This window comes from Macrobrachium rosenbergii, chromosome 7 (genome assembly GCF_040412425.1).
Source record: "Macrobrachium rosenbergii isolate ZJJX-2024 chromosome 7, ASM4041242v1, whole genome shotgun sequence".
NCBI lineage: Eukaryota > Metazoa > Arthropoda > Malacostraca > Decapoda > Palaemonidae > Macrobrachium > Macrobrachium rosenbergii.
This window is the reverse complement of record NC_089747.1, coordinates 26,913,472-26,938,121: the sequence shown is the minus strand read 5'-3', so window position 1 is coordinate 26,938,121 and position 24,650 is coordinate 26,913,472. Positions and strand designations below refer to the sequence as shown.

The 24,650-nt window shown below is 38.3% G+C and overlaps 1 protein-coding gene across 10 annotated transcripts in view; it reads left to right on the top strand.

The window, feature by feature from the left end:
* LOC136840249 (DDB1- and CUL4-associated factor 8-like) overlaps positions 1-24,650 on the top strand; it is a 444,913-nt gene that overhangs the window by 267,749 nt on the left and 152,514 nt on the right. For all 10 annotated transcript variants that reach the window (XR_010853567.1, XM_067106872.1, XM_067106869.1 and 7 more), the window contains 2 exons: positions 13,061-13,180; positions 21,156-21,278. Coding sequence is in view for 9 of the 10 variants with exons in the window: in XM_067106872.1 (XP_066962973.1) it covers positions 13,061-13,180; positions 21,156-21,278 (243 nt within the window). In the remaining variant the exon portion in view is untranslated. The remainder of the gene's footprint in view (positions 1-13,060; positions 13,181-21,155; positions 21,279-24,650) is intronic.

Below are 24,650 nucleotides of genomic sequence, written 5' to 3'. Positions count from 1 at the left end.
AAGTTTGTGATAATTATCACAGACTTACAAAAAATTGCTTACAATACATCAGCAGTTATCCTGTCAGACATTTGAAATGAGTGGGTGTAAACAAAATCATAGCGCCCTCCTGGTGACCTGTCTCTGTTAACACAAACGTTGTTTATTTATGGCAAATTTCATTTTGTTTCCTTTAAAGGTTAGTGCAAATTTATTTGTGATTTCGTACTTTATTCCAGTGTACAGTACTCTGACAATATTGTATTTCATGCACAGAATCATAGATTTTTTCCTACAAAATCACTTTAAAATATGTTTCAATAAATGTTTAATAAAATATACTGAAGTTTTCCACAAAATATCCTTGTAAAATAGGGGTGCGTCTTATATGCCAGTGTAGGTTTTTTTTATTATTTTCTTTTTACGCCCTTCGTTATATGTTTGCATAGATTTTAGTCTTTCTTCTTACCTTGGTTTCTTCGAGGTGTCCTTCAGACGTTACGTGAGGATGATGTGCTATCTTTGTATATTTATTCCTTTTAAATATTGATATCTCTCAGAAAGGCGTATAGAGACTAGATCGGTAATTTCTTCACTTTAATTCGTACTTAATATTATAAAGATCAGTACAAAATTAACAAGTTACGATGATAGAAACGAATCACTCTTGAATCAGTCTATATGGGGAACACGGAAGCGTGATTGGGAGAAGTACTCTCCCTTGAAGGACACAGTTCTGACTCTGGTCTCCCTCATCGGTCTCTCACGTTGAACCCTCAGGAAACTTGCTATCTGTAAATCTCCACCTCCTTCTAGCCTTATTGGAAGGATTAATCAGCAAGGCCTCCCCTTCAAGTAGCTGATTGGAAGGACTGTAGTGGGTGTGATTCAAATCTCTCCTTAGAGGACTTGATAGGAGGTGATCTTAGGAGGGTGTGGGAAAGACCCTCCCACACATAATTGATTGGAGGTTGAAGAAGTATATCACTTGGGTCAACCCCAAATTCCTGGAACTTCACTTAAAACACCTTCCGGAGAAGGCGGGCTATAGAATCAGCTGTTGTAAGCATTTAGACTGTGCTGACTCATGTTTTGCTTGGCTTCAATCGCGAGGCCATTATTTCCCATTTTTACGACTGTTTTTATGGCTTAAACACGATATACTGCAATGTAAACATCTCGCGTATTGATAACACGACACAACAGCATTTGGCCGTTATCACTGTGTTCTTTGCCTCTCTCTTTACTCTTATTTCTCTCTCCTTCTCTCTCTCCTAACTTTTTCTCTTTCTATCTCTCTCTCTCTCTCTCTCTCTCTCTCTTTTCTATTTAATTTCCCTATCTATTCTACACCACAACATCACTCGGTCACGCTACCTCACACTGTCCTCAGTGTGACAAAAAGAATATATTTCAATGGATGATTGCAAAATCAGAAATAAAATAAAGCATTTATATGATTGCCCATCAAGTCAATTCTCAAAAAATATTTAAATTGCACAAACTGTGTCAATGCTCTAATGCAAAAAAATCAATTAAGAATATATGGTAGAAAATTCACATACATTACATCATGAATCAAAAGAGATACATATACATACATATATATACATATAATGAATTGTTATACTGTAAAATGGTTAATTGTTTTAAAGAATTTAAACTGTCTCAGTTAGAGTTAAAACAAATAAATGAGTTGGCTTTAGTAGATGAATTTTTCTATTACAAAGAAAATGTTTCACCAATTCTGTCTTCATTCAATTTTGTCATAATCATTATTGTAATAATATGTTTGCAATTTTGTCAAACGTGTGGTAATTTTATTGAGCAGATTATAACAGAATAAAGAGGACAATGAAGAGTAAAATGATATACATAATTTGTTGCTGAATTCTTTATGTATTATTATTGGCATTAATAATACATAAAGAATTCAGCAGCAAATTATGTAAAAGATCATTTTACTCTTCATTGGTCCTCTTTATTTCTGTTATAATCTGCTCAATATTTGAAATTACCACACGTTTGACCAAAATTGCAAACACTATTATTACAATAATGATTATGACCAAATTGAACAGAGACAGAATTGGTGAAACATTTTCTTTGTAATAGAAAAATTCATCTACTAAAGCCAACTCATTTATTTGTTTTAACTCTAACTGAGACAGTTTAAATTCTTTAACTTCACTAGAGTAGTTCATGTAGGGCTTATTTTTATGGATTGTGATTTCTGTGAAGACATGAGGTTCATAATATAATTTATTAGGAATAACTAACTTGCAAGTCTTATCAAAAGCATGGACATTATTGAAATTAATTTCAGTACTTATATTATGGCAATTAATAGTTGCTGTTACTGAACTTAGTGAAAACACAAAAACTGACTGTTCTACTATAATGGAAACAAAATCATGTTTGGATAATTTTGTACACAGTACTGTCTCTTGATTCTTGTTTTCAATTATTTCTTGAACACAAGGATAGGCATTAGTAGTTTCATACAGGTTGTCAAGGTTGCAAATATACTCTTTATCTTTCAAAAGTATACAATCTCTTAATTGAGCATCAGTAATAAATGACATCATTAGTCCATGTTCTTCTAATGCAAAAATTGATATGGTTGACATTTGAGATAATTACGTTTTCCTTTATCAACATGGGAAAAGGATGTATGGACATCAGTACATCTGCCTCTTTTTGATTAAAAGGTAGAATTAGAAGGATCTTATTCTTAACTACCTTGGTGGTTATCAAATTATAATAGACCATTATATCCTTTACCATAGGGGTATAATGTCCTTCTACCAAAAAAATCACTAATTATGCCCTCTAATTCTCTTTGGTTTATTAATGTTGACTTAATATTCCTTTATAGGCTAACAAAATGGCATTTAATAGATCTTTATGGTCTTGCAATACAATTCTAACATTGTTCATAAATGTACTTAAATGTTGTTCATCTGTTATTATCTTAATCTCTTTGGTAATATTTGTGTTCACTTGATTAATAAATTCCTTTATTTTTTTCAATTCATCACTGTTTAAGTTTTGAGAGCTTATAATTTTATTTAACACAATGCCTCTTGTTGCTGCCCATTTCTCCAGTTTGTCTATACGGGCACTTTCTTTTTCTACATTAGAGTCTGTCGCGACTCCAAATAATTGATTAAGTGCTGTTCCTATAAAAGGTAAGAGGGATCGTTTGGATCTTGTATTTAACACACTTCCTATGTCATTATCTAGTTTTTCCAACAATGGTAAAACACTGTTATTTTCACTTTTCCTAATTAATGATTTTAATTCCCTTTGGACATCTTTCAATGTCATTTCATTGATAAGCACTGATGTAATGTCAATACTCACTATGCCCAAGTCCTTTATTAATTTCACAGATCCCTTTTTCTCTAGTAGTGCACCCTTCTGGATCACCACCTCAGATGACACATAAAGCAGTGTTATGATAACCAAGAAGAACCGTGTGTTTGTATCTGTAAGAATAAGCCTTATCAGATATTCTGTATACATGAGGTATTTTAATGCCTACACATTGTTTATATCTAACAGTTCAACACTTTACATAAATTTATCTTTTCTTAAATTGTATTTGTTATTTATTGGTTCCTGTTCAACTTCTTTCAATAATTCAACTATTCTCTTATTGGACCAAGAGTCTGTTTTTATTACCTTTACATGATTGGTATGAACAATTCTTTCCTTTGAGATCACTCTCACTTATGATCTTTAGCTTATTTAACTTCAACACTTCTAATACCCTATAAGGACCTTGGAACTATGCGGATACTTTTACATTAGGACCTTCTGGAACATGATTCTGAACATATACCTGAGCACCTACTACAATTTTTGGTTTAGCTGTATTTTTGTCATAGTACTTTGCTTGGACACTCTGAGCTTCCTTAAGTCTAGTCCTCGTCTGTTTGATCGATTTTTCATATGTACGTCTAGTTTTCCAGGCAATATAGTCATCGTAGTTATAAGTATGTCGGGGTGGTGTTGCATCATCTAGTAACGTATTTGGTAGTCTCTTCTCGTATCCGTATAACAAGTAGTGTGGTGATTCTCCTACTGTCTCATTTACAGTATTGTTTATAGTAAACTGTACGTCTTCCAAAGCTAAATCCCAGTCTTCTGTATTAGGTTTAACTAAAGTTTTCAGGATATCCTTTATCTTACGATTCGTTCTTTCTACTGCTCCATTTGAACTTGGTTTATATGCTGTGATTTGACATTTATTTATCTCATAAAATTCACATAATTTTCTTAAAAGTTCACTAGTAAATTCTGCCATGTTATCAGAAAGAAGAACTTGGGGACATGAATGTCTCGTAATAATTCTAGATTTAAGAGCTTCTGCTACTGTAATTGCATCTCTATTTCTTACTGGTACGATCTCTACATATCTTGTTAGATAGTCTAAAAAGACTAATATTTGTTTATTCCCCCTAACAGTTGTTGGAAATGGACCTAAAAAGTCCATAGATACGACCTGAAATGGATTCAACTCCGATGGGTATTTTTCAAGAGGAGCTTTTGGATTTACGTTACCTTTATGTCGATTACAAACTGCACAATTTTGTACAAAGTTCTTGGCATCCTCACTACAATGGGGCCAAAAATAGTTTCTGGTTAGGATTCTAGTTGTCTTTTTGATTCCTGGATGTCCTGCTAACTTGTATGAGTGTTAGTTCTAAAACTTCTCTGATTAGTGTTTTCGGGATGTATAGTCGAGAATAACCATTCTTCTCTGTTGGTCTTTTATACAGTAATCCATTGATTAAAACAAAATCAGGTTTTAAAGATTCATCTGTCATTAGTTGTCCTATTATATGCCTGATTTCTGTATCCATTCCTTGTTGTATTTGTACTCTTTCCAAATCTAAATCTACCACTTGACAGCTAAAACAAAAGTATTAGTGGTAATACATTTCTCTGTTTCTTCTTGGGCTCTGGATAATGCATCTGCTAGTGTATTAAATTTTCCTGGGATATATCTGAATTCTGGTGCAAATTCTAACACACTAATGAACCATCTATTGAACTTCATGTTATTTGTAAAAGTTCTCTTCTTAAACAAATCACAAATTGGTTTGTGATAAGTAAGTACATTGACTTTATGTCCTAAAATTATGTGTCTAAATTTCCTTAGACCCCAGTATAATGCTAAACATTCTCTTTCTATTGTGCTATAATTTTTTCTCTGCAGCATTCAAAACTCTACTGGCATAATATACTGCTCTCATTCTTGTTTTGTCCTTTTGTAATAATACAGCCCCTAGCCCGGTACTTGATGCATCACAGGCTAAGTAAAAGTCTTTGGAGAAATCTGGGTAGACTAGTACGGGATTCCTGGTCATTTTACTCTTTAGTGTTTGAAAGCTGTCTCTTGTTCTTTATTCCATTCATATTTGACATCTTTCTTTGTTAATTCTGTTAATGGTTTGGCTATTGTAGCAAAGCCTTTAATGAAAGGTCTATAGTAGCCTACCATTCCTAGGAATCTTCTCAATGCTTTCAAATTGGTAGGAGCTGGATATTCAACTATTGCTTTTATCTTGCCTGCTTGCATTCGCAGACCATCTTCACTAATTACATGTCCTAAGTATTCCAAAGATTTCATTAAGAATTGACATTTCTTTAATTTGATTTTTAATCCTGCTCTTCTTAATCTTTCCAAGACTATTTCTAATGTTTTGAGGTGACTTTCTAAATCTTTGCTAAAAATGATAACATCATCTAAGTAAACTGCAACATTTTCTATATCCCCTAATATTTGAAGCATTAATCTAACAAACGTTAAAGGAGGAAGTGAGTCCAAATGGCATGACTTCAAATTGCAAGTGTTCCTTGTGTGTGCTGAAGGCTGTGAATGGTTTTCGACTCTTCGTCTAAAGGTACTTGCCAGTATCCACTAAGTAAATCTAAAGATGAAAATATCCTTGCACCTCCTAACTGAGCTAACATATCTTGAATCACTGGCATTGGCATTCTATCGGGGATGGTGTTGGAATTTAACTTTCTATAGTCTATCACAAGTCTCCAATTTCCATCTTTCTTTGGAACAAGTAGTAATGGAGAATTATATGGAGATTTAGAAGGAATGACTACCCCATCTTTCTTCATTTCTTCTATCAAATTATCAACTATGGGTCTTTGGCTTATTGGTAATCTGTAATTAGGAATAAAGAATGGTTTTGTTCCATCATCTAATACAATTTTATGCCTTAGGACATTTGTTCTACCTAATTTATCTCCTTCTATTGCTATTACATCTCTGTATTTTTCTAATACTTGAATTAATTTGTTCTACCTAATTTATCTCCTTCTATTGCTATTACATCTCTGTATTTTTCTAATACTTGAATTAATCTATCTTTGTTTTCTGGAAAATCTGTTTTATTCACTTCTTTGCTTAATTCAGATGTTTGACCAGTTACAGAGAAAAATGCTTCTTCTTCTAATGTTAGTAATGGATTGTTAATAGGTATTCCTTTACAAAAGATAATGCCTGCATAAAGTGTTAGTTTGTTATCTGAGTAGTTCTGGACATAAACTTCACAAGTATCACCCTTCATGTGGACTAAAGAATTATCCATTCTGACAAATTCTGGTAACTCTTCATTTAGTAAAAGAACATCTTTAACTCCTATCTCTTCTTTTCCCCTTAGATGTATTTTTGTTAAACACTTTGGATGCAAAATTACCTGTCTGTTTAGTATTAATTGTACTTTATTATCATCAGCAGTGCTTACACAACATACTTCCTCATCTTTTGTTTCTGCAAAGTAGCAGTGTTCTGCATCTATACCAGTTTCTTCAGTTACTGCTATTATATCTTTTATATCTACTTTATTTATTTTGTTTAACAACAGTACCTCATTTACTAATTTCCCTTCATTATCATAGCTGATTACTACATTGCTATAATGTTCTGTATTTATCTCTGCATAATTATCCTCATAAATGTCTTGTTCCTTGTCATATTCAGAACACTGGAGATCACCTTTATTTATTTCTGGGTCACTTCTTTTGTTGGAGGGTATAATTTCTGGATGTGCACATCTTAACTTTCTAGTTTGTAATTGTGAAATTCCTCCTTTCCGTTACCATTCATTTTAATTTGATTGTTCTCTTGATGATAGATTAATTTCTGTATATCTTTGTCGCTTGTTGAAGTTGTCTCAGACAAATTGATCAGATTTGGGTGAAACTTTTCTTCTTCAAGCGTAAAGCATTAGCTCTTTTTATTATCTTGTGTAACGTTAATCCTTCCTTCTCGGCAATTCAGTATAATTCACATTTCTTCATTAATTTATATGAGAACAACACCTGTGTGGAAAGAACCTGTCTTCTAGAACTATAAAACTCTCAACAGTTTTATGTGACGAAAGGTCTATTTCTAAGTTCACATTGCCTAAACTTTTTATCTGTTTACCCGCTACTCCTTTTATTATCTTGCTTTGACCCTGAATTAGCGTTTCTTTAACGCCTAAGTAGCTTGTTAATGTGTGTTTATCAATTATGCTTACAGTACTACCTGAATCCATAAGGACAGTACATAATTTATTCTGTATTGGAATTTTAATGATAGGTAAATCCTTTCTGATTATTTCTTCTTCATCCATGGAAAATACTACTTCTTTACTCTGCAATATGGATAGTGCGGATGAACCTTCACTTCTCCCTATTTGCTAATTCTTTCTTAATTTATCTTCTTGAAGGGACTTTCTTGTGGTATTCTGTGTAGGGATAAATTGTCATTGATTTGAAGACTTATTTGATGTTGAGCGGTTACTACTTAATTCAACTATTTCTTTATTTCCTTCTTGTGTTTTAAACCAGCAATTCTTTGTTAAATGTCCTATTTTCTTACAAACCTTGCAGATTCTAGGTTTTCTACATTCATTTGTAAAATGATTTGTATACCCATGCAGTTTTCGCAGGCTGTCTTGGGTCTCGCCCCTTGAGCGGAATAGTTCACTTGGGTTGAAGTGTTTGTGTTTGAGTTTTGACCATATCTATAAGGTTTGTGTGGTCCACTCTTTGTTAGATTGTTTCTTCCCTTTGATCTGGATTCCATTTTCTTTTTTAGTATTTTGGGCATATTTCCTTTGGAATGTATTTGGTCTATTTCCTACTTGTCTGGAATTAGCATAGAATTTATTATTCATTTTAAAATTAGGATGATTATTTCTGACTTTCCTTTCATTTTGTGCTTCTGTTGTTCCCACGAATTCCTTGGATAGATTTATCTCTTTCCTTTGATTTCTTCTCTCATTGTCTTCAATGTTTGAAGGCTTGTTTTTCTGGGATCAAGTTTTATTTTTCTGAAAGCTTTCTTTTCCTCTTCTCCAAGAATATTATATATGGTTCCAAATGACACGTAATTTAATACATGCCGTAGCTCAACTAGTTTCTGGGCACTAGCCCCAAACTGATCCTTGTCTCCTATAGTAATACCTGTCTTCTAAATCTTCGCTTATTTTTCTCTATTGCATTCTCCACGCTATGCACAAATTAGCAATTGTTTTATATTGTGGGTTAAGAAATCTAGTTAGGTTATATAAACCGTCAGTCTGATTTACTGGTTCCCAGAGTGATAAACAAATTTCTTTAAATTCTATATAGTTATTAAGTTTGCTAAAACTTGTGGAATTCAAAGTTTTATGCGTCTCCATGTTCTGAGCTGACGAGCAACAAGGCTTCATTTATCTTAGCTCTTTCATCTGTTATTCCCCTGAAATTATACGACTATCTGTATCTGCTAGCCAATGATTTACAGTATAGGCTTCGAGTCTGCTTTTGTCAGGATTGGAATCATCCACCTGTCCACAGAAGCGTGTGGCGGTTGTTATGACGGCCGCCTGGTTCATATTAAAAATTGTAATGTGCAAAGTAGTATTATTAGTATTGTTACTATTATTATTATTGTTATTAGTATTAGAATGATTAACACTATTTTGGTTCTGGTTATTTGTGTTATTATTGTTAGTATTTCCTTGCACTACAGCGGAGTGGGAATTTAGTCTTGAAATTGACTGCCTAATTGTCGACGGTCTTAAATCGTAATGTGAATGTCTAACAGTGTTCAGTGGTTCATCAAATACTCGTTGCATGTCCACACACAAAAAAAATTTTTCACTCAGAGTACATCAATCAAAAAAAAAAATTTTTTTCGTTATATTGTACCAAGATTAAAAACAATTTGTCAAATTGTCACACAAAAAAAAATTTAAATTCTCTATTGAGTTCAAGTGCACAATTAAAACCTTTTTCAATACTCAAAATAAATTCTTATATGAAATTGGGCATCATATCATTAAAATTCATTATAATAAGTACACAAAATTACATATATAACTTCTCAAATAATCATCACCAACCGAGTAAAAATAGCTAATTCCCTATCTAAATTATTTACTAAATAATTAATTTATCATAGAGAGAGTAATGCTGGTATTTATGCAAAAATAATTTTATTCACTAGAGAGAGTTTTCTTAATTTTCAATCTTATAGCAAGATGCAAAAAAAAAAAATATATCTTCACTTATTTATTAAGAGAGAGTGGACAGTAAATTCCTTACTGTGTTGTGTTGTTGATATCGTGATATCGCTAAATGTTGTTCATTCGGCGGTGAATGTTTCGCTGTCGGATCACTACGCTCTGCGTTGTTTTTCCGCTGTGGTTTTCCGCTTTCGGAATCTTGTTGAAAGTTTGTACGTTGTTTTTCTTCAATCACTCGATGCAATGTCGCTAACACTGGGCTTATTATCGCTGTCGGCGTCTTGCTCAATTTGTTGACGGTAACAGTTCAAAATGTTTTTGGCTTCGGGACGCACTAAACTGTTTTATTCACACTCGACGTTCTTGTTGTAAGCTGCTATTCGCTGGAGTATTTTTATTTCTTCTGATATATTTTGTTCGTCGTCGTAAAAAAATCTAAGTTCGTTTTTGTAGAATTTCGTTTCACTGTAACTTAAATAATTGCACTGATAATTTCATTAATGTTCGTTTGTTTCGTCTCGCCTTCTGGATCCACTTTAGCTGCCACCAATTGTAAGGTTTTTATTATTTCTCTTTTTACGTCCTTCGTTATATGTTTGCATAGATTTTAGTCTTTCTCTTCTTACCTTGGTTTCTTTCGTGGTGTCCTTCAGATCGCTTCGCGGATGATGTGCTATCTTTGTATATTTATTCCTTTTAAAATATTGATATCTCTCAGAAAGGCGTATAGAGACGAGATCGGTAATTTCTTCACTTTAATTCGTACTTAATATTATAAAGATCAGTACAAAATTAACAAGTTACGATGATAGAAACGAATCACTCTTGAATCAGTCTATATGGGGAACACGGAAGCGATTGGGAGAAGTACTCTCCCTTGAAGGACACAGTTCTGACTCTGGTCTCTCATCGGTCTCTCACTCGTTGAACCCTCAGGAAACTTGCTATCTGTAAATCTCCACCTCCTTCTAGCCTTATTGGAAGGATTAATCAGCAAGGCCTCCCTTCAAGTAGCTGATTGGAAGGACTGTAGTGGGTGTGATTCAAATCTCTCCTTAGAGGACTTGATAGGAGGTGATCTTAGGAGGGTGTGGGAAAGACCCTCCCACACATAATTGATTGGAGGTTGAAGAATTATATCACTTGGGTCAACCCCCAAATTCCTGGAACTTCCACGAAAACACCTTCCGGAGAAGGCGGGGCTATAGAATCAGCTGTTGTAAGCATTTAGACTGTGCTGACTCATGTTTTGCTTGGCTTCAATCGCGAGGCCATTATTTCCCATTTTTACGACTGTTTTTATGGCTTAAACACGATATACTGCAATGTAAACATCTCGCGTATTGATAACACGACACAACAGCATTTGGCTGTTATCACTGTGTTCTTTGCCTCTCTCTCTTTACTCTTATTTCTCTCCTCCTCTCCTAACTTTTTCTCTTTCTATCTCTCTCTCTCTCTCTCTCTCTCTCTCTCTCTCTCTTTTCTATTTAATTTCCTATCTATTCTACACCACAACACCAGCAAATATGGTACATGTCAGATATGCATAAAAAATCTCTCTCTCTCTCTCTCTCTCTCTCTCTCTCTCTCTCTCTCTCTCTCTCTCTCTCTCTCTCTCTCTCTCTTATCTCAGTGAGAAAGAGAGAGAGAGAGAGAGAGAGAAAGAGAAAGAAAAAAATACACCTCACCCTTCTGAATCCTATACACAAAGCATCTGAGCTACAAGCTTTGTGATTGGCTATTTCCAACCCTCGCGGCCAATGCTGTGTCATCATGGAGGGAGAAAGAGGGGGGGAGAGTTTGCTACAAGCTCTGTGATTGGCTACTTAAAACTCCTTTAGCCAATAGCATGTCATCTAGACTCTACGTCAAAGCAATAAAAAAAATTGTAACATACATATGTATGCATGCACTCATTCAGTGATGGCTTTGTGAACTTCTTGGAGTTTGTTCCATATTTTTAATGATACAGTAAAGGATATACAAAGTATGGAGAGAGAGAGAGAGAGAGAGAGAGAGAGAGAGAGAGAGAGAGAGAGATGGGGGTTGCCTCATGTTAAATATCAAAAGAGTGAAATTGTTCATGAATTATTGGAGAAAGAGACTAACTTGAGAGAGGGTGAACTGATATTATGTTTACATGCATACCTTAGACTATCATCCTGAAACACTTTACAGTAGTATCATTTTAATGTCATTTCAATATCACTTTCATATTTTAATATTTCAATATCACTTTTAATATAATTTCAATAAGGTGGTCCATCTTGTACAGAGGGGAGAGAAAACTGTTTTATTACCAGCACAAAGCTTAAAACCCTGTTCCTCTCCCAAGACTTTCATAACTCTCTCTCTCTCTCTCTCTCTGAGTTAAGGAATACATGTACAGTATTTAAATATGCATTGAAAAAATAAACATTTTCTTGATATTTTGCTGTTTACAATAATAATATCTGAAAATTAGTAAATAATTTTTTTATCGTAAAAAATGTATTTAGTCATGAAAATGACGTGAAAATACATTAATTAGTGAATATTGCTGTACGAAAAAATGCGCAAATTAGTGAATTTTCTGCGATTCTTTTTGGATTTACTTTCCACAGAAAAATCAGTGACTACTGAAGTCGCAAATGCTGAACTGCTATATAGCAGGGGTCCACTGTAATTGTTTTAGCCATCTATTTGAATTGTTGGAACTTTAGAAGTTCAAACTTGGTGCAAATGATGTTTAATTTTTTTGGTGAGCAGGCTCACATGAGTCTCACTTCTCTTGAATAGTTTAATATATTCTGTATTTCTTTATCTCTACTGAGCTGTCCTCCATATTGGAGTCTTTAGACTTGTAGCACTGTGCTTTCCCAACTAGGTGGTTGCAACTTGTCCAAATGTTAACGACAACAAATCCCCTTAGGGGGTTAGTGCTGTCATTGCACCTCATGTGGTGCACTGTAGGCATTACTTAGGATCTTTGCAGCGTCCCTTCAGCCCCTAGCTGCAACCTCTTTCATTCCTTGTCTGTACCTGTGTTCATATTCTTTCTTCCATCCGACTTTCCACCCCCTTTGTCCATTGTTTCATAGTGCAGCTGCATGGTTTTCCTCCTACACTTTCCCCTTCTTACTGTCAATTTCCCTTTCAGCGCTGAATGATCTCATAGGTCCCAGCGCTTGGCCTTTGGCCTAAAGTCTGTATTGTATTTTATTCTACAACAACAAATACAAGTAGTATTCTTAATTCTGTGGTGCTACCAGGGGTAGCTAATGGAACATTGAGGGTAATCTGTGCAACCCTGTTCTGGAGAATAGGAGCCCTTTTTACATGTTGAACACATTTTCCGCTGGAGCTTTACCCGTTTTCCAATTCATACATGCTTTTTTCTACTAATGCACTTGGTCCCTCTCTTTTTATCTAGGCTAGTGACCAGCTAAAGGGTCACTAATTGAAATGAAGGTCTCATTGCTCAGTACGTCATGGTTATGATGATCATTAGGGAATGATTTAGAAGCAATTAAGCTAATATTAATGTAACTACTATTGTATTATTGTTCCAGGTCAATGTTCTTGAGCCTCATCCTCACATCCCAGTTCTTGCTACTAGTGGCCTTGATGATGATGTTAAAATCTGGGTCCCCACCTCAGAGTATGATCCAGAGTTGCCTGAATTGGATCAGGTAAGTTGTCAACATTTTGTTGTGAATGAGGATGTGGCACCACAAAGAAATCCAGCCAAAACCAGGAAAAGTAACAAAAGCTGAAGATTTAAATACAATTCCCCATCACATATATTACAGTTTTTTCTCTAGTTGCATCTATGGTCAAATAGTGTATAGGCTTCACCCTATGTGATGCATGGTTGAATAGTATTGTACTGTATTTCTCATTGCTGGATTGAATGCAGCACCATTTGACATATAGTAAACCTCTGAAGATGCAAGTAGAATCAATTTTGTCCACTTATTTTAATCAAGTAATTTAAGGAGATTACTGAATCACAGTTGTAGATTGGTAGGGTTGAATCAAAGGGTTAATTCTTCAGTGAGAGGTTAAAATTTGATCAGGATAAAATTGAAGAAGTTGAACAGAAAATTGGGAGTAACCAAGAGGAACTGGTGAAAAATACAGAGCAGAAATTAATGTAGCCCTGGTCTTAAGAGATGTTGCAAAGGGCCTTTGATAAGAGTTTATCTGTAAAAGAAAGCATTTTGATCAAGATTCTTATTAGTGAAAATTAGACTTACTAAAGGTTATACTGTATTATTGTGATCGATTTGATATATAGACATTTCATTAATGTTCTGATCAGTCAAAAAGATAGAAGGATAAACTTCCACCACTTCCAACTCCTGCCCACATTCCATGATCCCTATATGTAGAGAATGCAAGGCAGCATTAGTAATTTAATAAATTCTGTTTGAATGTCCCAATCTCATCCAACAGCAATGTAAAGTTATGGAAATGGAACAGTGAAGTAGTTTTGTCAGAATTTTAAATATTTTTTATTCAACTGTTAATTAGATTTGTGAAGAACTGTAATTTATTAATTATAATATTGCAGTACACTCCCTGAACACCTGAATTAGCCCTTAATCCCACTAGCCCAAACAACTCTCAACTACCCATCCCACTATAGTGGGAATTTCAACAGCCAGCGTTACCAACGCTGCAGGTAAAATCTTGTTACTTGAGCTACCATAACAAACAGTTGGCAACGCTGACACAGGTGTGCGACGACACGCCCCATTTTCGTCAATTGCTTTTTGTTCGCGCTGCTGGAAGGTTGTTTCCTTCTGCAGTGCAAGGTTTTAATCCTATTGCCCGACTTCTCTGTATTTTGGACTTGTGGTGAAGACCTGGATTGGATTTAACGGTTTTTCTCCTGGATTTTCTGGATATCTTCGACGTGGAACGTCTTTTGGATTTGGACTCGCTGGTTCCCGGTCTCGATTGTGCGTCACGGACTTTTCACCTTCTACTACCGTGCCATCGGCTTCAACGTCGGCCTCGACTGCCTGCGACGGTGGACTCTGGCGCTCATCGCTGCTTCTTCCTGCAAAGACGGATGAGTACCTTGAGACATGATAGACATTCCGTCAGGTATGTAGGAAGGTTAATTGTGATGTCAGACTCATTGCAATGAGTGTTCCCATTGGAAGGCACAAGAGAGGGATGATTACATTCGTCATCGCAAGTCTTTGGCTCGTAACGGCGGCAGACGTCGGTCAGATTCTTGTTGCCACAGTGCCTCAGACTTCTGCTACAGATCAGTTGATGGATTTAGCGAGTTCAATGGTAGTCAAACAGATAGAGGATAGGATTGCAATTAGTAAGGAAAATTCAATAGCTAGTCTTCAACATTTCTCAGATAGGGATAATAGTAGTATTAGGATGTCTAATTCTTCTTCCTTTTCAGCTCCCCTGCCTGTTCCAGAACCAGCCCTAACGGTGCTGAGGGTAATGGCAGAACCGCAAGCCTCCGAGTGGGTAGGGTCTGCCGGCCCCCTCGGCGCGAGCAGGCAGTGAAGGATCCCCAACCCCTTGTAATATTGATAAATGTAATGTTGATAATGTTAGGATCAAGATCTAGGTGTGATAAAAGAGGATAGGTTTGGTAGTGAGGAGTAGGTTTTAACGGTGCAGTTTCGTTCTCCTGAACGGGTTCTGGTTTCGGGTTCGAGTGGTTTTTGTTGTGCTCTGACAAGAGTTTCTCCAACTCTTCTTTCGACCTGGCTCAGTCTCAAGTCAATGTTTCAGTTACGTGGGGCAGAATCCTTCTGCTTTCGCTTCTAACTCACTTCCTATACTGTTTTCTAAATCTCCTACTGTAGTTTCCCCCTTCCCTGTATTTTCTACTCCTCCATTTAGTATGGCGGATTATGGTGTGTCCTTTCGGCTTCTAAAGTAATTTGCGGGTCCTGCAATTGGCTGTGGCGGGTTATAAGACGGATGGCGGGGTTTTTCGACGGGTATAGACCTTTGGCGAGAGAATATATTTTTTTTCTCGAATGTTTTCTCTAACATTAGAGAGTATGTGACACAGTAGTGTCCAGAATTCATGTCGGATATGTTTTCAGGATTATTTAGGGAGGCCAGATTCGTTGTACCTTCTTTCCTTTTTGTTCTAAGTTTTCTTCTTCGTTATCTGTCGCTTCATCTCCTGCTCCCACATTCTCTGTTACCCCCCTTTTCAGTCTCCTCTTTGGCCCTTTCTTCTTCTGCTCCGGTCTTTCCTGCGGCTTCCGCATCTTCCGTTTTCCCTCTTCCTTCGATTTTGGTTTTCCTCCTCTCGGGTAACTTTTTTTTATGCGTCTGCTATTCCTATGCCTCCTGCCTTTTCCTTCCTTAGTACAGTCTTCTCCGGTAGGAGGAGCTTCCGGACAGGTGAAAACCCTGTTTTTGGCAGATTTTGGCCGCAGGGGTCTCTTGTTCCATCCCTTCAGGTATGCGCAACCCCTTGCTTCCGCTTCATGCGGCTGTCCCGATAGCATCAGGTATTTCACTGCAGGGTCTTCCTGTCGATTCCAGTTCGGGTTTGCGCTCCGCGGTTTTGGCAGAGCATGCGGTACTTTCTTCGAGCGGTCCGTGGCTTTCATCGCCTGCAATTTCCGTGGCGGTAACTCAGGCTAGCTTCTACCTCTTTCATTCTCTCCTCTTCATCTTCTTCCGCCCCTCTACAGCGGTTTCGTTTGCGCATCCTCCCCCAAGATTTAACAATGTTGGTTTGGCTACTCTCACTCGTCTTCCCCTTGGTAATAATGGGGAATCGTCTCCAGGTTTTTTTATCGGTTTAGCCTTCTCTTCCCGGCGGATCCAACAATACGGATTCAGCCCGGTACCCGGACAGGGTGCGGTGCGCAGCATTCTGGTTAGGCTGGTCCGATCGCGGACTCTTCATCGTGTCTGGGACTTCGCCCAGTGCCTCTCCTTTGTCAGTCTTAGACCGTTCGGACATTGCGGAACAGGATTCTTATCCGTAGGTGCAGGAGATTCTGGCGGACTTAGAATGTCCTCTTGCCAGCAGTACGATTACGGACACAGGCTTGAGTATGTTACTTCATCGTACCCTGAAGCAAGGGCTCCGGACCTCCCGATTTTGAGGTTTTTATGACACTAAACCAGCTCCTGCCTCTTTTTCGTGTTGGCTGGTTTGGTTCGATCGGGTTAGCCAGGCTTTGGAGGAGGTGGATGTTCGCTTGGCATCGGTAGTTGCTTCTAATAGACAGCACTCTTCTCTTCTCTCTCCGAGTAGGACGACTTACGCAGTTCGAGGTAATCCTTCGGCAGGCGTCAGGTTGCCCCTCAACAAATCGGTTGAGGCATTCCTGTTTAAGTCTCCGGCATCGTTTCAGCTCGTAGGGACTTCTCTTAGGGAAGCAGGTGCTTAGGGGTATGTGTTGCGCAGTCAGACTGAGGCTCTTACGCATTCTTTCTGGATGCGGTTCAAGTTATTATAATGCAGGTTTCAAAGAGTGACGGCTATGTCCCTTCGGATCCGTGCCTGTTGGCAGCTTAATTATTTATCTCGAGGGGTTTGGCTCACCAGGCGAAAGCTTTGGCTTCGTCTATGACGTTTGGAGCAAGAAAAGTCAAAATTTCTATCTTGGTCATCTTCCCCCTCAGTATCCGGATGTTCATAAGAGGGATTGCTTGGAACACCATTAGCCTTAGCTAATTCTTGTTCAAGGATGATGACGTAGCCAGTATGACGAACATGGTTTCTTCTAACTCATGTCTCCGGTGTTGGCAATTATGCCTCGTCGAGGATACAGAGTGTTGAAGTATCGAGATGATATAGTGTGCTGAAGTATCTAGACGATACAGAGCGTTGAAGTATCTAGACGATCGTTTAACTGGCCTCCTCTCCAGAGGAGCTAGTAAGAGCGAGGGAATTCTATGGAATTCTTAACATATTCAGGTAAGCGGATTCTCTCTCTTCCTCTGAGGGTTTTCACAACCCTAGAGAGAGTCCAATCGGTCCTTCACAGATAGAAGGGTTCCCGTCCAACAGGGAACGGCCATTACCAGCTTGGAGAAGCTTCTTAGGGAGAATCTCTCTCTCTCTCTCTCTCTCTCTCTCTCTCTCTCTCTCTCTCTCTCTCTCTCTCTCCAGGGTCTCGTGCCCGAATGCGCTCTCTCTTCAGGTATGTCTCAGGAATCGCTGGGACTTCCACAACGAGAATACTGTTATAGTCGGGAGCGATTCTTGCCTGTTGGATCGTTTGTGGTAGTCAGAAATGCATCTGACAGGGAAAGGTCTATCGGCTCCCCTCTTCCTGACATTCATCTGTACACAGATGCCTCAGATCAAGGTTGGGAATCAACCTTGAGGAATCCAGGCCTCGAACGAGAGTAGTCAATAAATCTCCGGGAAAATCAATGCTGTAAAGGAAGCCCTCAGTTGTTCTCAGTCTTAGTGCGCTACAGAGTAGCGGCTATGTTTAGCGACAGCGTAATTGCCGTGTCATATCTGAAGAACTCGGATTGGAACAGGCTCACAGAACTCAATACTATACTATAGCACATAGTCCTGAGAGGGTGCGAAGAACGAAAGTGTATCTTCTTCCCCAATTTATATCGGGAGTCTCAAAGTACGGGCAGATTCGCTAGGTCACTCTCGTTCAGGTATTAGGAGGGAGAGTGGACTTTGACTCTGGAAGTAATATGTTGGGTTCTCCGGAAGTGACCAGCAACTGTCGACTTATTCACGACATGATTAAACCATCGTCTTCCGGATTATTTCTCTAATGGTATCCCTATTTCAATAGTCACCAAGGTGACGTTACAAGTTGGAATCACATGCAAGTGTATGCCTTTCCTCCATCCGGTCTCATTAATCAAGTAATAGGGAAATTACGGGAGAGTGTCAAGATGACCTGGACTCTAATAGCTCGCCTTAACACGCTTGGTTTCCGGAACTCCTAGAGCTCCCTACGGAAGTTCCGTTGTCCCTACCAATGCGAAACTACTACTTCTCAGACGACCGCATTCTTTCTGTTATTTTCCAAACCCTCGCATGCTGGACCTAGTTGCAAGGCAACTGTAGAGAGAGCCGCTAAACAGTCCGGACCCCCTAAAACTGTGCCTAAATAGTTTTCTTTTAGATTAAGTCAACCCGTAAGCCTTACCAGGTTCAGCTAGAATGGTATAGAAGTTAGTGTCGTAAGGAAGGTCATTCCATCTCTTGACCTTCCATTGCCAAAATAGCGGATTTTCCTTTATTCCTCCGGAAAATCAAGTCTTTCATATTCGGCCATTGCTGACTACCGCTCAACGATTAGCGGTATATTTAGTTTCCACATTCCTGAAGTTTCAAGTAGTAAGATAATCGTTGATTAAGTTCTTGTAAGATTGAACGCCCTGTTTTTGCCGACTGGCGCCCTTCTTATTGGGACTTACTGAAGTATTTCAATATTTATCTTGCTTTCCCTGCCTTTGAACCTATTGAAGCTATAACGTTAAGACACTGAGAAGTTGCCTTTTCTTATGGCTTTAGCTTCAGCCTAAAGGGTTGGGTGAGCTTCAGGCAGTTTCGAGGTTGGGTTCCTGTGCGAGAATGATACATATTTGTCTGTCTTCCGAATTTATGGCGCACGACAGAGTCGGAGGTTAAAACTCTGCCTCATTCATTTGTTCTTTATCTGCAAGTGTTCATTACTGGTGATCCAGCGGGGATACCTTTATGTCCGGGGGGAGCATTAAAGTCTGTTTATCAAGGGTTGTGAAACTCCTTCCGCTTCCGCACACACTTGTCTCCTCGAATCCTTCCCATCCACTGTCAGAGTATGTGATTAGTTACTTCGGAGGGCTTCTCAGGGTTGTTTTTCGTCGTCTTCAGCTCGTGTATTTTCCCGACCGCACAGTATTCGGAGTATGTCCAATTCATCTTCCTTTTCCCAGGAATTATTTACTGCCGTCTATTCTGGAAGCAGCTACTTGGAAGTCCGTCTCAGTGTTTACTCATTTTACTTAGTGATGTTCGATTCGCCTCACAGCGTTTAGTGGCGAAGTCTATTATGTAGGGTGCGTTCATTTAGCTGAGGGGGGTATTAACGAGGAGGTTCGGAGGGTTATTCTCTTAAGGGGGGGTTTACACGGTCAAACGGTTCGTCGAACGCGGTTCGCAGACCTATGTTTGAAGTGATGTTCGAACGTGTGAATCGGGTATTTGGTTGTCGAACACATTGTCGAACGGTTTGAAGAAGTCTGTTCGAGCCTGACTTAGTGGGCGGGGCTTCATTGTCCACAAACCGTTTGAATGTGAGAACGCGCGTCGAACATCAAACTTCAGTTTATAGTTGTAGTAGTAACAACAGTAGCAACACCAATGACTCTGAGATCATGAGATGTCGCACTATTTTGCACGTGTAGCGGCAAAGTCTGTTATCTAAGGTGTGTTCATTTAGCTGAGGTGGTATTCGCTTAGTGCGGAGGGTTATTCTCTTAGGCCACATTAGCGGCGAAGTCTATTTTCTAGGGGCATTTATTTAGCTGATGCGGTAGTCACATAGTGAAGAGATTCTTAGGTTAACCAGAGAGAGGAATTCCTTTTAGTCTTTAGAATTCTTAGGCAACAGTGATAATATAATCACATGAACTTAGGTTTAGTACGTTTTAAGTATTTCACTCTTTGATAGTTTCCCTACGAGAGTCCAAGGGGGTACTCTAGTAGGCTAGGCTATTTCGTCGGCACCGAGATACTTGTTCACTCGTCGATCGTCGTACCTTATCCGGAGGATCAGGGGCTGGGCACACTGCTGTATTTCCCTCCATACATGAGAGGCTATGAATAGCCACATGGGAGGTCACCGTACTCCTCCATACATGAGAGGTTCTGAAGAACCACATGGGAGGTCGACGGACTGAGACAGTACGGACCTGACGGGCGATCAAAGTACTTTCCATCATGTCTCATCACCAAAAGCAACGATTGATAAGGTGAGTGTTAACTAGATAGGTATCCTAGCAGAGAGTACTGACCTGACTCGATCAAAGTACTCTCCAACAGGTCTTTTCACTGAAACCATTGATTTATATGGTGAGTGTTTGGCTAAATGGATATCTTATGCAGAGCAGATTGGTGAGCTACCATCTCTGCGGTTGTCAAAAGGGCGTGCAATAGAATTGATCCCTCCTCCTCTAAATGTTGTTAATCGGGCTAATTCAGGTGTTCAGGGAGTGTACTGCAATATGAAGTTTTCATAATAAAACTAATATTGTAATACTTACCTGAACACCTGAATGATTCCCACCCTCCTTCCCCATATCAATTTGACCTTGAATAAAGCAATTGACGAAAATGGGGCGTGTCGTCGCACACCTGTGTCAGCGTTGCCAACCGTTTGTTATGGTAGCTCAAGTGACAAGATTTTACCTGCAGCGTTGGTAACGCTGGCTGTTAAAATTCCCACTATAGTGGGATGGGTAGTTGAGAGTTGTTCGGGGTAGTGGGATTAAGGGCTAATTCAGGTGTTCAGGTAAGTATTACAATATTAGTTTTATTATGAAAACTTAATTTTCACTTTATTATAAAAGATAAACCCTTTGTTCCAGCCTTGTGGGAGTAGAAATATTTTTAAGCATTAGAGTTAAGTGATCGGGTTAAACTACCTAATAATAATAATAATAACTCCCCTCCTCTTAAATATTTAGATTGTGAAGTCAAACTTGAGGAGGAGACACAAGGAACGAAACGATGAATTTACAGGTTTGGACAGACAGATGCTAATGGTGTTGTGGAATCACATCAGACGGAATGACCGTAGACGTCGGAGGGTAAGCCATAAGTGAACATTATTTTTAATAACTTTTTCTTAATCATCCCATTTTCTCTTGTTTATTGTATAAGTATATTTTAAAGGGGATTAGTAATTAATCAGTATTTTTATGGACCCTGTAATGTAAACATCAAGGCTTTCAAATGTGTTTGCAAGCTTATAGTTCTGGATAGAGAATTTCCCTTAGTATGTTTTGTGTTGGTCTTTTTCATTTTTGTTATCTAATTTAGATAGTATATGCTAAATTTTGAACAGTGAAACTTAATTTCTCAAACTTTTTAGGTAAATTGGATATGGTTGTAGGGACCCTTCATCCCTAATTCAGTGTTTCAGTATGTAAAATTATTTTAAGCATTGGCACCTCATCTTAACAGATAGTTGGCGGTCCTGCCATGCCCAATAAGTAAGAAAATCTGTTAAGTAACTAAGATTTACATAAAGCCTACATGATACCCTGGAGTCAACTCGCAAGGCTTAGTGTATAGCAGTTCTTTGTAAAGTAATTAATAGCATATCCTAACCAGCATTTTGTAATTATCACTCAATTTAAAATATTACTTTACCTGTTGTTGAATTTCAGAGACATATCTGCAAAATAAATTGCTTCTAAAAATACGTACACAGTACTGTATATTATAGCATAAAAAAAGCCAGTTGCCTTAGTCCTATTTTTTTATGCTTACTAGATAAATTAAATATGTATAGCACTACAAAAGAAGACCATAAACATCTTTAAATATTGTTTTAGCATAAGTTATGAATCTCTCTCTCTCTCTCTCTCTCTCTCTCTCTCTCTCTCTCTCTCTCTCTCTCTCTCTCTCTCTCTCTCATTAGTGTAGTCACTGCTTGTATTTAGAGTTTTACTATTATGGTCTCATTGGGACCCCTTAAGCCAGACCAACTAATATCAAGGATTCTCTCATAGCTGGTCTAGGCTGGAATAGTGCCATTGTTGGTGCGTAGTTGGAATATAGATAGACTCATGGCAGGTAGGCTCTTTATCCTGTTTTACAGTAACTAGTCAGAAGATTGCAATTCACCCTTCCTCCACAAATGTGGTAACAGTGACACAGGCTGGCCAAACCCCTCCATTACTCTTAGGTCTGTCAGCAAGTGGACATTGTTTTTTTATGCTCCAGTTTTTTCATGGTGCGGTGCCTTATTGCTGAGATGTTGCAAAGTTCTGGTGAGGAAAGTTAGTTACATAGGTTCAAGTTTCCTGTAGAATAGCATTTCCTAATAATATTCCCGTTTCATGTTAAGTTACAAATTTTGTTTTACTCAGGGCATCCCCTTAGCACAGATTTTTTTTTTTTATTGCTAGATCATGTGCTTGTATAAGTTCTTGTCTTTTGGCTTCATTTCTAAATTTTCTTATACTGTATAGAAAGTGCTCTTAAGAGATTTATTAGAATGAGAATTTTCATAATCTTTACTAGGAAATCCACGATAAGTTGGAACACCTCCTCAAAAGATGTTTAATAACTGCCTGTTTTAATAGTTAAACACCAAATATACCTTAAACTATCATCCTAAAACACTTTAACATCATTTTAAAGTCATCTTAAAACATTACCGTACCCTCAAAAATACTTATGTGGCTTACAGCTACATGTGAACACTCCCCAGCATACTCAAAACAGAATAAGGCAAGTCCTCAAAAGGTTCCTTGCACAGCCCAGAGTTTCCAGATGGCAATCAGAATGCATGATGGGCCTGCTGCAGTTCGCAGCAGTAATAGATCCAATACTTAGATTGCAACTAAAAATGTGAACAAATTCTGGCTATCGCATGGAAGAAAAAAGATGCGAGACCAACCTCATCAAAAGAGTAAAAAAGTTTGGGAGATACTTCAGCCTTGGATCTGGGAGGAATCTCTGGCGAAACAGGTCACCCTGACTCCTCCATCTGTATGAGTGACAATAAACACAGATTCCTCGTCGACACGTTGGGAGGACATAGGAGGATCGTCAGGTGGCAGGGAGGTGATCTGCTACTCTGAGGAATTCTTATATCAATTTTCTGGAGCTGATGGCTCTGTTGTCTCAAAAAACTCAAACCTCCAGAAGAGAGAGACAACATAACTACAGTATCCCACATCAAGAGGTCTCGATCATGTTCACCTCCTCTCAATATGATAAAGTTAGCCATCCCTCAGATGGCGCAAGGAAGTGGCACATGTCTGTAATTCACCTCACAGGGTGCCGCATTGTAGTAGCAGACTCTCTTATCGGGGAAAACGACAGCCTCAACAGATTGGATGTTTTTTCAAACAATAGCCAGCATGCTTCCACAACCGGAAGTGGACCTGTTCGCCATATATGAGAATCAGAAACTCCTAATATATGTCTCCAAACCTGGACAGTCAAGCAACAGCAAAGATGCCTTCCTGAAGACTGGAACAAGGGGAGGACGATATCTTTTTTGTCCATTGTCCCAGATTTCAAAGGTTTTGAACAAACTTCTAACCTTCAAAGGAACAGCTTACTTAATAGCTCAAATTGGCCAAACAGGCATTGGTTCCTATTACTCTAACAACGGATGAAAAGAGCAATTCCACTATCATCCGCTGTTTTATCACAGACAGTAGGAGGGAAAGTCGTTTACGCATCCTCCTATCTGAGCCGAGACCTTCATGTATGGATTTTTAAAAAATATCTATCGTGAAAATTACTCACCCAACATTGCTAGGTACCTAGTGCAAAAATTACAGACATCATCTGTCTGACAATACCAGTCCGTATGGAAGATATGATTAGATTATATCCATACTGGGAGCCCAGTTGAGATTTCTCTAAGAAACACTTTTTATTTTTCTTGTATACCCTTTTGAAGACAAATGCCTTGTGGTTACAACAGTCATGGCATACAAGGCTGCATTAACGGAACCCCTGCTTTATGGATTCAGGTTGGACTCCAGTATAGAAGTTGTCACATGCTACAAAAGGCGATCTTCTTGATTGCAATAGCATCAGGAGCTCGTATTAGTGAACTGGGCTCTCTTAGACGGGGACGATGCATCATGCAAACAACTGACCGTCAATTATTATTGTCCCCTGGCCCATCATTCCTGGCCAAGAATGAGGATCCTTTAAAAAGGAAATATATTCTTATAAGAAAACTCAGTTTAGCAGACTAAGACATTATGCCCGGTTCAAGCACTTAAGGTTTCCTAGCAGTCATGGCAGATATCCTAGAGGGTCCAATTTTCCTACACCCTAGCACAAACTGACCACTCTCCCTACAAGGGCTGAGAATGATTGCAGTGTTTCTCATTAAAAAGGCAAATCCACACTCCTTTCCTAGGTCACATGATAATAGGAAAGCAAGTATGTCGTTGGCCTTCTAAAGAAATGTCTCTCTCGAAGAA